The 17,329-nt window shown below is 42.9% G+C and overlaps 1 protein-coding gene across 1 annotated transcript in view; it reads right to left on the bottom strand.

Moving 5' to 3' along the window:
• NHSL2 (NHS like 2) overlaps positions 1–17,329 on the bottom strand; it is a gene marked incomplete at its 5' end in the record, with an annotated part of 301,359 nt that overhangs the window by 170,518 nt on the left and 113,512 nt on the right. Inside the window, 1 exon segment of the mRNA XM_081080867.1 lies at positions 1,207–1,275. Coding sequence (XP_080936993.1) covers positions 1,207–1,275 — 69 coding nt within the window.

The raw sequence follows: 17,329 nt of genomic DNA, 5'->3' as shown, positions 1-17,329 counted from the left end.
GTATTACTTCTTAAATTTCATGTGAATTTACAATTATCTCAAAATAAAAAGTTTAATTAAAAAGATGGCAAATTTTCCAAGATATATTGTTAAGTAAAAATAGCAAGTTACAGGTCAGTATTATAAAGTTTAATACCATTTATTTTTAAATACCCACACACAAACAATGTACACATAGAAAAAGATTTGGAAGAGGGCACTTTATGCTGATAACAGTGGTTATCTCTGGGGAGTAGAGTTGGGGAGAGAAGAGGATTTTAACTGCAACTGGATTGTTTGATTTTTTTCACAATGGGAATATATTCTTATGCTATTTGTATAGTAAAAATATTATCCTGGATACAGTTACACTGCTGTAGGAATTCTAACCTGGTTTTACTTGTTCTGATCTGACCTATACCTGTTTCACCACCACTGTAGCCAGGGGACCCAGCTCATGCCCGCCTGCACTTGAGCCTCAAAGAAGTGGCTCCAAGCCTAAGCCTACCTATTTTGGAAACAGGCCCACTAGCATTACCTTTGATGTATGGAAGTACCACCTGGAAGGACCAATGTCCCCATGACTATGAATCTACTCACTGCTTCTGACAACTTAAAACCCACAAAGCTCAGCCCATGCTGAATCAATGCAACAACAGTTTCTATAAGGTGACAAACTGTCAGGAAGTGTCAATGCATGGCAGCAGTGGAGCTTCTTGAGCAGCAGGCATGAATAACAATCAGACACCTGCGTCCAGCTGTACCTGGCTGAGAGCAGAGTACTTTAGGATGGGCCTAAGAGTGCATTCATTCATCACTGTATATTTACTAAGCACCTACTATATGCCAGGTACTATTCTAGGCACTGACAATACCAGTAAATAAAACAAAGTCCCTGCCCTCATGGAGCTCCCTTTGTAGTGGGAAAGCAGATTATAGGCCAGAAAAATAAATAAATTATATGTTACGGTAGGTGGTATTAAGTGGTATGAAAAAACACATGGCATGTAAGGAGGATACAAGGTGTTGGTTGCTGGGGGTTGAAATTTTAGAAATGGTGGCCAGAGAAAGCCTCACTGAGAAGAAGCAGATCTTTTGGTAGAAATCTGAAGGAAGTGAGGGAGCCAGGTAGCTACAAAGCTATCCAGTGATTTTGGACATTTTCCATATACCCCTTCTGACCTACTTCACCCTTCTCCACCCAGCTTTGTGCCCGGGGAGGCTGACCTGTACAGACTGCATCAACAGGTTCCCTTGCCCTCTGGCTTTGGGTTAGCTTTGAACAATAAAAGGCAACTACAAGGAGATCAGAAGGAAAAAGAAAGTGTGATTTTTCATCAGCTCTCTCTATGCAGGTTCACCATGGGTTGATGGCATCCCTCTACCAAAGACCACAGCTCCTGCCAGGTGGTCCTTTCCATATGGCAAGGACCATAACCACCATAACCCAGTCCCCATAACCACACTCTCCCAGGATCCTGACTGACACAATAGGGAAAGGCATTCCACGTAGAAGGAAAAGCAAGTACAAAGTATAAATGTGCCTGGAGAGCTTAAGGAATAATCAGGAGACTAATGTGGCTGGAATGGAGGAGGTGACAGAGGGATTTGTAGGGGATAAATTCAAGGAGATAAGAGGGGCCAGATTATGAAGACCTGTAGGCTACCATAAAGACTTTGGGGTTTTTTAGTGCTTTATTATTTAAAAATATGTCACATATATTCCATTTGACTCTCACAACAACCCTGTGAGGTAGGCAACACAGATATTCTTCTCATTTAACAGATGAGGAAGCTGAATCTCAGAGCAGTTAACTTATGTGCCCAAGGTTCTACAGTTAGTAAATAATGTCTTTGGCCTAAAAATTCAATACCCAGCCTCCCCTCATATTTTCCTGACCTACTTCACAGGGATAATGAAGATAAAGTGAATTAAAGTCTAGAAAAATATTTTGAGAAAAGAAAGCACTGTATAATTATACCGGCACACTATAATTTTCCACGATATAGCTGGTATGGCTCATTTCCCTTCATCCCAGTTTGTGCATGAACCCTGAATTTTATATCATCTCTGTTCTGTGCTCAACTGAGCAACTAAGTAAGGCAGGGGAACAGTGTGATCCTGTTTAAAATAATATAAATTACAATCATGGTAGCTGCTATTGTAGCAAATTGAAAATTTGCAATTAGGACCCAGGGAAGCACAGAGCAAGCAAGGCTCCATTATCAAATAGGGCATGAAGGCATAGAAGGAAAACATGATGTCAGAGTTTAAACTGGCATATACAGTTATCTAAGGCAAAGTGGTGGCAAAGAAGAGCTATTTGTTCCACATTAATATAAATGAGCAAAAGATTCATGGGAACCCATGCAAGAGCATCTCATGTCACACAGATCTCTCCAGCTGCCTACAGAGAATATAAACAGTGTCTTCTTTTTTTAAGAAGAATGACTGTACCTATGTTCATATCCTGAACTAAACTAAGGAACAGCTTCATGCTAACCTTCCTTGGCTAAAATACAACCAGTACCATCATTCCTAGTCAGACTAGTAAACAGAATGTCTTTTAAGGTAATGAGTTAGATGGCTGTGTTTAGGCTTTTTTCAGGATTCACTTTTAAGACCCAAAGAAAGTTATATTGAGTTTTTATTGGTGATTCTAAGAATATGTGTTTATATGTGAATCGAACATATTAAAAGTTCTTAGCATCTGTTCAGAAAAGATTATATACTGTACAAAGTATTCAAGTCATACAAAACCACTTTTCAGTGTCTTTTCAACTGAGAAGAATCTTATTCAGCATGCTTCTCCTCCTGAGGTGGTTCATATTGAGCAAGCTTTGTTTTCAGTTCTTTATTTTCTTCTACAAAGCTTCATATTTCTCTTTCATTTCTGCCAATTCTATGTAAAGCAGCTCTATTTCTAGATTTTCTGAGGGTAGCAGCTCCTAAGTGATGCTTTCAAAAACTTGGTCAGTGTGTCCAGCACTCCTGGCTTCTCCAAGTACCTCCAGAACCACTTGTGCTTTGAGTCGGTGTAATGGGCCACAGTTACTGGTAGTGATGTAGCTGGTGCCAGAGACCATGGCTCAAGACTTTGACTTTTTTTAAAAATATTCATGGAAGATTACAATAATTAACATTCTTTTTTAAAATATATTTTATTGATTTTTCACAGAGGGGAAGAGAGAAGAATAGAGAGTTAGAAACATTGATGAGAGAGAAACATCGATCAGCTGCCTCCTCCACACCCCCCAACTGGGGATGTGCCTGCAACCAAGGTACATATCCTTGACCGGAATCAAACTGGGGACCCTTGAGTCCACAGGCCTACATTCTATCCACTGAGCCAAACCGGTCAGGGCAAGACTTTGACTTTTAATATGAGCGAGATGGGAGCAATTGGAGGATGTTGAGCAGAAGACTGACATACCAAGACTATGTTTTAACAGCATCACTTTGGAAGACTGGTGACAGGCAAGAGAGCATAATGGCTTAGACTAGGATGGTAGTAATGGAGGTGGTGAGAAGTGATGGATTCCAAATAGATTTTGAAGGTGGTGCAGAAGAATCCCGTTCACTAAAATAATCTGAGCAAAAACCCAAACCAGAGACTTGTTACCCTGCTTGTTGGTGTATATCACTGAAAATTTTGTTATTCAACAAGATGCCAGTAGGCCATGCATGCAACTTGATAATCCTGATATCCTACAACTTGTGTGGGACACATAACTCTAAGCCAAGTCCAAAAGGTTCCCAGACTATACCTGACTCCAGAAAACTATTGTCATTTATTTTTCTAGCTAATCTACCCCAGCCCAAAGCCACAACCCTATGTGGGTCATGCAGAGGGTCATTCTGCCCCTTAATTGGTTCCAGCCAACTTTACCTCCACTGGCTCCTCCATTAGCTGGCCTAACCATGTCACATCAAATTCTGGGAAACACTGTCTGCACCTGCCCTGTCTATTTCTCCTGTCCTCTGCTCACAACCACTCATCGGCTGGCAGCAGACAGATTGCATCCATCAACCACTGAGCAGATAGAGAAGGGTTGCAACGGCAGTCAGAACACAGTGTGGGCAACATCTCAAAGGTACCATGATTTTGATAAGGATTTTTAAACTTGGCTGGGAAAGCAGGAAACCATCAACCATTGGAAGGTCTTTGGGAGGAAAGAGAAAATAGAAAGCTTGGTCACATAGGCTAAAAACCTGAAGCCTGAAGTATCTTTTGGGAACCAAAGCACCCTGGCATTGATTCTCAGGATAAGGCCCGTTGCTTCATATTCGTGAACCACCAGCAAACGCACCCAGCTGGAAACTGGAGAATGGCACATGATTCTGAGAGCTCATTCGAGAGCCAGGAAAAACTGATGGTATTTATGGTCAAAGAAATCAATCCAAGGAGATCATCCCCACAGCCAAAGTCAGCAAGAATGGGGAGCAAATTGCTGTCAACCAGGGAGGGATGGCCTGCATTGTAATCCTGGATCCAAGACTTTTTTTTTTCCATTTTCATGATGTGAGTTTTAATTTCACTTGATCTTAGCCAAAAGGCCGAGAAGCGATGTGAGTTTTAATTTCTTTTTTCAATTATTACTGCTGTTTTTCTTTCTTTTTTTTATTGCTTAAAGTATTACAAAGGGTATTACATATGTGTCCATTTCCCCCCCCCCCCCGCCCTAGACAGTCCCCTAGCCTCCCCTATCCCCCAGTGTCTTATGTCCATTGGTTATGCTTGAGCTACGTTATCTTGGGTCAGATTCTTAACCCTCCCAGGACCTCAATTTTGTAATCTGTAAAATAGGGACACTAACCACCTCTCAGAGTTTCATTAAGGATCAAATGATCTCGTGTATATGAAAGGTGTCTGCATGGCCTCTGGGAAACTAGCCACTCATGAGATGTGGTTTTCTTCTCATGCCCACTTTTTTTTTTTTGGCAAGAAGCAGGCCAGTGGTGTGGGGCAACAATGGGACTCCAATGATCCCTATTGCCCTTAATAAAAGCTCTCTGAGGAATTCTCCAGCTTTCTCATGCCAGTGTTGTTTTCTGCTCTTTACTAAACGGGTGTCTTGGCATTTGATCCTAGCAGGATATGGTTCCAAGCACGGTTTGGTACTGAAAGGCACTAATGCCTATTAATTATCTGTATATTCAGCTGACCTATCTAAGCAGCTGCTTTCAGTTTCTGAATCCCAAATCTCTTCTTATTCCATTCCAGGTTATTTGAAACCCTTATGTATGTAAGCTGTTTGATGCAGACCTTGGCTTCCCTCTCCTCTTTCATCCTTCCTACCTCTCCTCTCATCTCCATATTTCTCCTTTGCCTGCCCCTTGACTTGCCTCTCCATTTCTTTCCCTTATCCTCCCCAGCTCTTTCACAGGCTGTCATCTGAATACAGTGCTTATGGAGAGAGCAGTTAAAAGTGTCTCAAGTGGACCCATAGTCGGGCTTGGGGGAAACCATTCCACTTCCTCTTTGCCCTGTCACACCAGCCAAACCCCAAGACCACTTCTCCACTTGTTCACACCAGGCTCGGAAACTGGATTACAAAGCAAAATGAGACATGACTATTGCCCTCAGAGAACTCCTAGTTTAGTTGGAGAGACAGACAGCACCATGGTGTATATGAAGAGCTGCAGAGGAGAATACAGACGTGGGAAAACATTTGCTTGCCTCTTCAGGTAAAGCTTTACAAAAGAGAAGAGACTTGAGCTGGGCCTTGAAGCCTGAGTGTATTTTTTCAAATGGAGAGAGGTTCAAAGGGTATCTCAGGGGAGGAGGTGGCATGGAGAAGAGAAGGACAATATGTGTATTGGGCTCTGTATGGCCAGATGATAGGGTCTAGGGCAGCCGTGGGCAAACTACGGCCCGCGGGCCGGATCCGGCCCATTTGAAATGAATAAAACTAAAAAGAAAAAAGACCGTACCCTTTTATGTAATGATGTTTACTTTGAATTTATATTAGTTCACACAAACACTCCATCCATGCTTTTGTTCCGGCCCTCCGCTCCAGTTTAAGAGCCCATTGTGGCCCTCGAGTCAAAAAGTTTGCCCACCCCTGGTCTAGGGAGATCAGCAATTGTGGGGAAGCACGGGACTTGGTTGGAAAGTCGGTATGGAGGAATCTCTGAAAAGTTGGAGGCCTCTAGGGGTACCTTGCCAAAGGCGGCCGACCCTGCCTTGACTTTTCCAAATAAGTCTGAGCCCGTGGGTGTTTTGCTGGAATCTTTATGTTTATTCTTTAGACATCCTTGCTTAAAGGACACTGCAGATGCATGTGTCTTCTCAAGGATGCTTACCCTGCTGATAGCATCTAATAGTTAATTCTAGTTCAAGCTTTTGTTACAATAAAAGTCTAAGGAGGCAGGTGAACGGGGCTGTCTGGTTCCTTTAGCTAAGCAGTCCCTTAGCCCTCTCTTTCACAGAAATGTGTGTCAGAGTAATCATTCATCCATCACTCAGGGTCTGCTGGTCAGCCCCAGCAAGCAACAATGAGCCTGGAAAGAAGAACTTGGTGTGAAGGGAGTGCCAGGTTGACAGGAAGCTGTACTACGGGGGGTTAAAAATTCAGGGCTGAGGAGGTTGGACCTGGTGAATGTTCAGAAGGGACATGATGAAAGCGGTGTTTTAAGAAGATAATTATGGAAGGCAGAGAGACCAGAAGAAAGGAAACCAGTTAGGAGGCTGCAGCAATGGTTTTGGCACAAGCTGAGGCCTTGAAGTAGGGTGCTGACGGTGGGCTGGAAGTGCAGGGGCAAAGAAGAGACACCATCAGGAAGCTACTTCTCTAGCTCTGGCCTTTATCCAGGATTCATTCTACACCTTTCCTCAATTCCTTTTTCCTTATGGATCTTAACGGATCCTGGGCCTCAACTCCCATTTCTAAACCACCAATTTATATGTGGATTCAGAGGACTCAACACATTCACACCTTGGGATTGGCCTTCTTTCTCTCACTCACTGTCAAATTCATCAATGGTAGCCTTCGGCCAGGGCTGGATCTTCCTGTCCCCAGTAAGTATTTGGAAATGTGTAGAGGCATTTCTAGTTTTCACAATGATTCCAGGGTACTATTGGCACTTAGGGTCAGGAGTCAGGAGTGCACAAGAGTGTCCCACACTGCAAAGAATTGTCTCACTTCAAGTACCAATAATACTCTCATTGAGAAACACCATGACCAAAAGTTCAGTGAGCTGAGACTCTATTTTGTTCTCTACAGTGTTCCCAGCATGTAGCAGGGTGTACAGTACATAAGTGTGTGCAATAAGTATTTGTTACATTAATAAATTAACTCAACCCTTTATATAACCAACATCTACTGAGCAGTACACTTGGTGCTGGGGATAGAAACAGGAGCAAGGCTTGGGCACTGCCTTTGCACCTCAGCCAGCCTTAGCTGGAATGGGCAAAGATGATTCTGAGATGGAGCTAAAAGTTAATAATGCAACAACTTACATAACTACCACAAGGCCTCTTTCTAGCAAGGGGAATGTACTGCCAGTTAAATGCTTAATAGAAAATTTATTATTCATTCAACCAATACTTGAGTGACACATGAAACTTTTAGAAGCACTTTCTCAGACATGATATTACTAGTGTTGTACTGTGAGGAGAGGAGGGTTGGAACAGGGGCTGGAAGTAGAGTTGGGGCCTGAGAAGTTCCTGCCCAGCTCAGTCAGGGCTAGAGCAGACAAGCCAATCAGACAGTCTCCTGGGACTTGGCAGGCGGGGGTGGGGGGTGGGGGAGGGGTCTGGTGTGAATGGAAATATGTGCCACATGGCCTGAATTGCAAGGGCTGGCCTCAGGCTCCCACAGCCCCAAACACTTCCAGATGGATTTATTTATAACTTCCAAACCAGAGGCAGCACTCAGCTGCTTTTCCTCACTCCCCTCCCCATTCCTGGAGCAATGCTTGGCAGCCTCTTTCCACTCCAGAAACCAGCAGGAGACAGGAATGTGCTGTAGTGTTCAGCCTCAGTCGAGCTGCAGCAACAGCAACAGCAACAGCAACAGCAACAGCAACCTGGGCTCCTGGTCACCGACTTTCCCCTAGGTGGCAACAGCAGCTCACGGTGTGGCTGTGCCTGACTATGGTTCATCTGCGCTCTTTCTAAATGGGTAGTGTGAGCTGGGCACATCCACTCTAGCAAGTTTCTATTCCAGACCTGCTTCCACTTCATAAAGCCACAGACCCATCCATGTGCTGTCATTCACGTTCTCTGGGAGATTCTGAGCTTCCTCACCTCCACCTTCTCCCGCAGGATACTGCTGCTCACTATATAGGCTGCCAGAGGCTTTGGACTTGGCCATTTTCCAAATCAGGAAACTGAAGCTCAGGGAGGTTGAGTAAATTTCCCAAGGTCACACAGCATGTTAAATAGCAGAGTCAGAAGTCTAAAGTCCCAAGCTCTGTCTCTGAAGCCAGTGCCTCCAAAATTTCAAGGTCCCTCAAGTGTGAAGTGAGGCTAATGCTTGGCGGGTAGTCTAGTTAGAAGTATCAGCTCTGCCGAAACCGGTTTGGCTCAGTGGATAGAGCGTCGGCCTGCGGACGGAAAGGTCCCAGGTTCGATTCCGGTCAAGGGCATGTACCTGGGTTGCGGGCATATCCCCAGTAGGAGATGTGCAGGAGGCAGCTGATCGATGTTTCTCTCTCATCGATGTTTCTAACTCTCTATCTCTCTCCCTTCCTCTCTGTAAAAAATCAATAAAATATATTTAAAAAAAAAAAAAAGAAGTGTCAGCTCTGGAACTGCTCTGCATGGAGCAAGTACTGGTTATAATGGATTTAAATGGCTTAGCATAATGTCTGTCTCCATAGTAAGCCAATAATAACTAGTAACCAATATGATAGTTTATTGCTCGGTTGCATCATTATAGAGCTCACAGCTCCCATCTCTTGAAATATGGGCCAGGCCCCAAACATCGCCTCATGACCACTTACACACAAAGGGAAGTAAATTTGGGGTTGGGGAGATTAAGTGACTTGCCCAAGGCCACACTTGCAGAAATGGGGAAGGGGCTTGAACCCAGTTCTAAGTGATTCCAAGGCTACAGATTCCTTGCTTTCTATAGAGTCTGAAGGACTAAAGCTCCCATAAATGCCCTTAGCTGAGTTTCTGCCCTACTCCCTTCCCCAACCCCACTCTGCCCTATCCTGCCTCTTTAGGATTAATCCAGGACCTTCCTCCTTTCCAGAGGTTCAGCCCACCCAGCTGAACCTGAGCATTTTGGTGGCTCTAAGCAGGGCCTGTGAGCACATCAGCCCCAGAGAAACCTAACAGCCCTGGGGCTGAAGCCTTCCCACCTTCCTCCTCTCCTAGCCATGGCTGGAACTGGTGGTGGCCGCTTGGGATAGAATGGCAAAGAAGGCAGACAAAAGCTCCACAGTCAAGCTACTAGATGCACCATGTCTGTTTATTCTACAGCTTTTTTGCCCTCAAATTTACTCAGAACCAATGTCTGGCAAACGTACCTCTCTCCACCCAAGTGTCCAGAAAATTTTCCTGCAGCTGTTCAGCAACACATGGCACTAGATTTTTGTCCCAGTGGCCGTCTTTGGTATTCTCACATTCCTTTCTGCTTGAAACTGTGCAATCAAACACATAATTTCTACACATTTTCCCATCCTGCACCACATGTCAGTACCACTAGTGACAACATGAGGGAGTAGCACAATCTCCATGCACATATGGGCAAGGAATAGAGGCTTCTCTCAATTGCACATGACTCATCAAATGGGCTCCAAATCTCATCAACAATTAGGCTCAATCCATCTATATTGTCCTCATCTTTTCAGTGGGCTTCCCAGGATGCTCAGAATTCCTGACAGTCCATGATTAACTGCGGAGTTATTTAATAAATGCCCAGCACAGAAAAGGCATTTAATAAATGCTCAATTTCTATCCAAACAAAGTAACTGTCAGAGTTTGTGAACAAACATTACGGAGAGCACCAGGGGCAGTTCCTTACTGCTTGCAGCACTGACACTTAGCAAAGCTTCTTCATTAAAGAAAGGCATTAACCCTTCCTTACCCAAGAAACTACCAGATCTATAGCCCAGCCCTGCTCTGTAGGCTCTTGGAGTCTCAGTTTCCTTCTCTGTTGTTCTGAGGCATCTAACACTGAGTCAGGTATATGGTACTTTCTCAACAAATGTTTCATTTATAAAGCTTTACCTTGTAGTAAAAGTAAATTTTTACACATTCTAGAATCATCTAGCAGGAAATTCTTTAATTTCAATATTTATTGAGCATCTACTATATACAGAGCAGCATGGGAGAAACAAAAAAAATTCAAAATAAAGTTTCTTTCCTCCACGAGACTGTAATATAGCTGGACATTTAGGCAAGCATAGAAATACCAGAATTTCAGAATGCCTTTAGGAGTCAGGCAAATACTAAAAATGAATGGAGACTGAAGTAATATGACAATAAGGAGTTAGAGGGGAATGTACAGAGCTGGAAGCCACAGGCTTCATCCAAAGGAGATACGGCCACCCTAATCCAGCTAACAGTTGTCATCCTATGAGAATACAGACTCAGTATTACTAGACTTTTCTGGCTTTCAAAGAAGCCAGAAATCCAGATGATATAAAAAGATTATGAATTGCTACATGTTAGCAAATAATTTAAAAAGAAACAAGCCACATGCAGACCAAACAAAACATATCAGTGGCCATTATTTGACACATCAGCCACTAGTTTGCAACTTCTCCATAGTGGTAGATGTTAAAGTATCAAAATTAGTGTTACTTGCAATAAGTTCTGGAGGTGCTCAGAGGAGAGTAAGTCCCTTGGGCTGATATGATCTGGAAAGTTTTCCTCAAGGTTGTTAGTATTCTGACTGGGCCTCAATGTGTGGGTGAGAATCTGCTAGGCAGAAGGGAGGGGCAAAGAACTTTTGGCAAGGATGGAAGCAGGAAACAAGGAGGTTGTAGTTGGAGCTGGAGGCAGTGAAGAAAGAGGTGGGCCTGGCTGTTATGAAGGCTTCCTGGGGGAGTGGCAACATCTGGTCATTGGTTGGGAAGTTTCTTATGACCTTGACCAGAATCAGGGATCTCAGTGTGGAGGAAACGAGTGAAGATGGGGAACTATTATTTATAGAGTCTGACTCTGAAAACCAGTCAGAGAACAATATTAAACCCAGACAGACAGATGCCTCATCTGCAGGCATGGGAAAAGGACTTTTCTAGAATACAGCAGTGTAAAAATCTGTGAGAAGAGCAAATAAATAATGCACGATCCTGACTGGTGACTAGAAATAGACTCAGAAAGTAGGAATGCACAAACCATAGTACAATGAGACCTACCATATAGGAAAGGGGAATACTGGCCCCATGCAAGCACTGGGGAAAGGAAAAAATGAACAGGAGCTTTGATAAAGCCAGTAATCCACAAAAATCCTGGAAACTATTTTAAAAACACCTTAGTAAGAACAAAAGTAAAATATATGCCAAGATTAAAAGTCCCAGGGAGTACAAAACATTCACCCTCAGCACTCTGGCATGCTGGGAGAATAACCAAAGGAAAGAAGATATCATACCCCAACACAGAGAGCATAGGACGTGTGGCATACCAGTATCAGGAGAATAATTGGGGTCTTGCATTGGATTATATAAACACTAAAACAAGAGGCAAGGTGATTAAGGGTCATGGAAAAAGCACAAGTGTGGTAGGTAGAATATGCCCCCCCCCCCCCAGATGTCCACATCCTAAATCCTCGGAACCTGTGAATATGTTAGGTTATACGGCAAAGTTCAGAAATAGGGTTTGCAGATGGAACTAAGGTTGCGAATCATCTGATCTTGAAATGGGGAGAGTGTCCTGCACTTTGTTGCTGGGCTCAATGTCATCAAAAGGGTCCTTATAAAGTGAAAGATGGAGGCAGGAGATGCGGAGTTAGAGATGTGATGACAGAGGCAAGGGTCGGACAGATGGGATCTGAGAAAGAGTTGACTAGTCATTGCTGGTTCTGAAGATGGAAGACAAGGACAAAAGCTAAGGAACATAAGTGGTGTCTAGAAGCTGGAAAAGGTGAGGAAACAGATTCTCCCCTAGAACTTCCAGAAGGAACACAGTCATGCCAACACCTTGATGTTAATCCAGTGAGACCCATTTCAGACTTTTGATCTCCAACTGTAAGAGAATAAATGTGTTGCTTTAAGCTACTAAATTTGTGGTAATTTGTTACAGCAGCCCTAGGAAACTAGTATAGCTAGCTTTGGACTCAGACAGATGTAGGGTTTAATCCTGGCTCCAATTAGTTAACCTTAGTCCAGTCACTGTATCCTCATCTTATTATCCTCATAAATGGTGTCCATAATGGGCACACTTCCCAGAGTTGAGGTGAAGAACAACTGAGATGATGAACATAAAGAGACAGGACAGCCTGGCACAAAGAAGATGTCTGGCAATGAATTGTCAATTTTGTGTTCTTTTTCTGTCAATGCATTTGATGAAATAGTAATTAATACTTAGGACTAGTGGCGTTCTGGTAAATGTTTAGCGACCATCCCTCAAAAGAAAATGAATGCATTTATATACATATAGATATACACTTACTTATTATATAAGAATGCAAAGCACACAATTTATGAATAATAATGAAATATATTACTCTTTTTTTTACAAATTACATATAGCCAATTGATTTTTATATAATGTTTTCATAGATTTTGCTGAATATCATAATCAACTTACAATTATAATAGAGTGATGGGTGACATTGTCATTTATGTTCATGAGTAAGAAGAAAGTGAAACAATAAAGAAGTGTTGGAACTTGACAATTTCATTAAAGATTCAAAGAACTTATTTGCTGAATCAGAGAATAGTTTTCATGTACTGGAAGCATATTTCCTCAATTTTTTTGTGCTACTCACTAAGTAACAGCTATAGAGATGACACACTTTAAAAATATATATATTTTTATTGATGTCAGAGAGTAAGGGAGAGAGAAAGAGAGATAGAAACATCAACGATGAGAGAGAATCATTGATCGGCTGCCTCCGGCACCTGCAACCTGGGCATATGTCCTGACTAGGAATTGAACCATGACCTCCTGGTTTATAGGTCAATGCTCAACCACTGAGCCATGCCAGCCTCGTGAGATGACACGGTTTTAAGCTAAATGTACATTATTTACACTTTCTCCATCACTTTCTTGTGTCTAGAGTGAAATGAACAAAACAAGAATCCAAGCCCTGATTTGTGTAATTCCCAGATTTTCATGACATAAATATTCCCACTGTGGCCTATTTCAAGCTACCTATGACAGTGTCATCACCAAGCACATGTTGTGACAACATGCACAGGAGCAAACTGTTCAGTTGCAATAGATGTGAATCAGCTCACAAGCATAGTTCATAGCAAAATATGTTGAAAGAGTTGGATTTTAAGTATTTATTATTTTTGTTTTTAATATAATTTATTTAATTGTAGGTTTATAAAATTGATTGATTGATTGATTGATTTTTGTAGTAAAAGTTATGTGAATGACTTTGGGGTCATTCTTTTTTTTAATTTTTTTATTGATTAAGTTATTACATATGTGTACTTATCCCCATGTTATCCTCCATCCCCCCACTCATGTCCTCACCCTCTGTTGTCTGTGTCCATTGGTTAGGCCTATATGCTTGCCTTTGGTTGATCTCTCCCCCTTACCTCCACCCTCCCCTACCTTCCCTCTGAGATTTAATATTTTTGTTTAACAGTTAATTTTTTTATTTTGAGGTAATTTTAGACTTACAGAAGAGTTGCAGAAGCAGTAGAGTTTCTCTATACCCTCCACCCAGCTTCCTTTTATGTTGATATCTTACATAATTATAAAAAACTTATCAAAACTGAGAAATTAACCTTGGTACATCATAGCAACTAAATTACAAACCTTATTTTGATTTCACCAGTTTTCCCATTAAAGTCTTTTTTCTGTTCTAGGATCCAATCCAAGATCCCATATAGCATTTAGGTGGTCATTTTGATAGAATGTCCTTCAATTTCAGCTTGTCTTCTGCTTTCTCATATACTGGAATTTAATTTTTAACAATGGTTGTGTTTAACAATTGGCTCACAAAGTTCCTAAATATTTAACAAGTGGTTCTCATGAGTTACAACAAGCCAGCTTCAGCATAACTCTATATAGGACACTAAAGCAAAATTGACAATTTATTTAAAAAATAAAATAAAAATCCACAAATACTTATTGAGCGCCCTCTAGGGGCTAGTGCTGGGGATTTGAAGATGACCAAAATACAGTCCTTGCAATTGAGAAAACTACAGGTTAGGGGACTGGACAAGAGTCCTAGAAGAAAATACCCCTAGAGTGGTTAGTGATGTCATAGGGGGAATAGAATGTGCTGGAGTTCTCAGAGATGGGAGGGATCAATTCTGCCTGGGGAGGTCAAGGAAGGCTTTACAGAGGAAGTAAAGGATGAGCAAAAGCTTCCCAGGTGGGACACAAGGTGATAAAATGTGTGAGCTGAGTCTTCATGCATGAACGGGAATAAGCCAGTCAGTTGAGGAAGCAGAAGGAAAAAGTCACCATTTATTCTTTCATTTGATAAGCACTTATTAGGTGTCAATTCTGTACTGGGCTCTGGAAATACCCAAACATGTAATGAATAAGGGTACTCAAGTGTGACAAGGGTTGTGATGGCATGAGATAATGTCTAGGCTGTATTTAAGATGAGGCAGTGTTCACACGTGTGAAGAAGGCAATATGCACGAGCTGGGCTCATAAGAGTACCAGGGGGAAGCTCTCAGGCCACTACCATTATTTCATCTAGCACAACTAACAGCTCTGTCAAAGGACAACTGATGTCAGAACTTTCCTACAAAGGTACCTCATGTTTACAGCTCCCTTCTCTTCAGCCCCTCATACCCAGACCCCCATGTACAGACCCCTGGGAGGTACACCCAGACCACTGCTTTGGGCAGATAACATATAAATGCTCACAGGATGAGGTAATGTTGACAACGTATTGAGAACCAACTTGATCTGAGACCAAGACCCCCTCAGAAGAGATTCTATATCACTTCCTCAGCCGCTTCTACATCACAACCCAGCCCCATTATACTGCTTTATTTTCTTCATACATTTATTACTATCTGAAGGTGTTTGTCTTTACACTTGACCCTTGAGTAACACAGGTTTCAACAGGTTTGAAAAAATCATACAGGAATTTTTTTCAATAAATACTGTAAATGCATTTTCCCCTCCTTATGAATTCTTTTTTTTAATTTTTTTTATTTTTTTATATTTTTTATTGATTAAGATGTTACATATGTGTACCCTCTACCCCCCCCTCCGCTCATGCCCTCACCCCCCCCGTTGTCCGTGTCCATTGGTTAGGCCTATATGCTTGCATATAAGTCCTTTGGTTGATCTTTCCCCCTTGCCCCCACCCTCCCCTACCTTCCCTCCAAGGCCCGACAGTCCAATAAATGCCTCTCTGTCTCTGGATCAGTCCTTGTTCATCAGTTTATGTTGTTCATTATAGTCCACAAATGAGTGAGATCCTGTGGTATTTATCCGCTCTCCAGTTCCATCCATGCTGTGGCAAATGGTAAGAGTTCCTTTTTCTTCTTCCTCTTTTTAAAGAATACCTTTCAGCATTTCATATAATGCTGGTTTGGTGGTGATGAACTCCTTTAGCTTTTTCTTATCCGTGAAGCTCTTTATCTGACCTTCCATTCTGAACGATAGCTTTGCTGGATAAAGTAATCTTGGTTGCAGGTTCTTGCTATTCATCTCTTTGAATATTTCTTGCCACTCTCTTCTGGCCTGCATGGTTTCTGTTGAGAAATCAGGTGACAGTCGAATGGGTACCCCCTTGTAGGTAACTGACTGTCTTTCTCTTGCTGCTTTTAAGATTCTCTCTTTATCTTTTGCTCTTGGCATTTTAATTATGATGTGTCTTGGTGTGGTCTTCTTTGGATTCCTTTTGTTTGGGGTTCTCTGCGCTTCCTGGACTTGTAAGTCCATTTCTTTCACCAGGTGGGGGAAGTTTTCTGTCATTATTTCTTCAAAAAGGTTTTCAATATCTTGCCCTCTCTCTCCTTCTGGTACCCCTATAATTCTGATGTTGGTACGCTTGAAGTTGTCCCAGAGGTTCCTTACACTATCTTCATATTTTTGGAATCTCTTTTCTTTTTTCTTTTTCGGTTGGGTATTTTTTGTTTCTTTGTATTTCAAATCTTTGACTTGATTCTTGGGATCCTCTTGTCTGCTGTTGGATCTCTGTAAATTATTCTTTATTTCAGTCAGTGTATGCTTAATTTCTAGTTGGTCCTTTTTCATGTCCTCCATGGTCTCACTATACTCATTAAGGGATTCATTAAATTTATCAGCGGTTTCCATAAAATTCTTGAAAAACCTTATAAACGTGGCCTTGAACTCTATATCCAGTCATTTGCTTTCCTCCATTTCTGCCATTCGTGACCTGTTTCTTTGTCTCCGCATTTTGGCTGCTTCCCTGTGTGGATAGAGTGGCCCTGCATGCCAGGTGTCCTGTAGGGCCCAGTGGCTCAGCCTCCCTAGTTACCTGGGGTGGACACTCTTGGTGCCTTGGTTGTTGTAGGATCACTGGGAGGAATTGACCTCCAGGCCAATTGGCTGTGAGAATCAGCTGTGTCTGAAGTGGGAGAACTTCTGTGCTGAAGACACCCTTCTGGGGCAAGACTTGATTCAGTGGGGCTTTGGTGCTCACTGAGTCTGCTCCCTGAGTGTGTCCCTTATGGATCTGAGGAGTTGCAATCTGGATGGTCCCCCTCTGACCACTGGGCACAGTGGCTCCTGGATCTAAGGAGGTGCTAATTCAGCCTCTGCCTGAGGCCACACAGCAGGAGCCACGAAGAGGTTCAGCTGTGAAGCAATGCAAGCCGCTGCTGGGCCCTGGGCATTCTCTTGGAAGTTCCGGGTCTGCCTGGCTCGGCTGCAATTAGGTACATTCACATGCAAAAGCCTCTGCCGCAGCCTGGGTGGGGCGGGGTCTCAGGGAGTCAAAAGGGCGGAGAAAGAAGCTATGGCTGATTCTCCGCCTGGAGTCGCGAGTCTCAGTGTCCCGGTAATGGCTGCAAGCACCTCTGAGGGAAAGCCGCCCTCAAGTTCGCCCGCTGCCGCCTGACAGACCAGCTTCTCCCCGTATGAGTCCTGGGTCCCCAGAGACTCGCCAGAACCGGAGTTCAGAGCAGTCGGGAGCTTGTGATTCAAAAAGACAGCCACGTCCTCAGGTGCCACCCCCTTTCCGCGCGTGCGAGCCGCCGCCGTACCTCTGCACTTCACCTCTGCAGCTCCTCTGGCTCTCAGCGTGCCCCTCTTTTCTTCTAGTTGTAGAATTTACACTC

This window comes from Myotis nattereri (genome assembly GCF_964212035.1).
Source record: "Myotis nattereri genome assembly, chromosome: X".
Taxonomy (NCBI): domain Eukaryota; kingdom Metazoa; phylum Chordata; class Mammalia; order Chiroptera; family Vespertilionidae; genus Myotis; species Myotis nattereri.
Note: the sequence above shows the minus strand (reverse complement) of the source record. Positions and strands in the feature narration are given on the sequence as shown.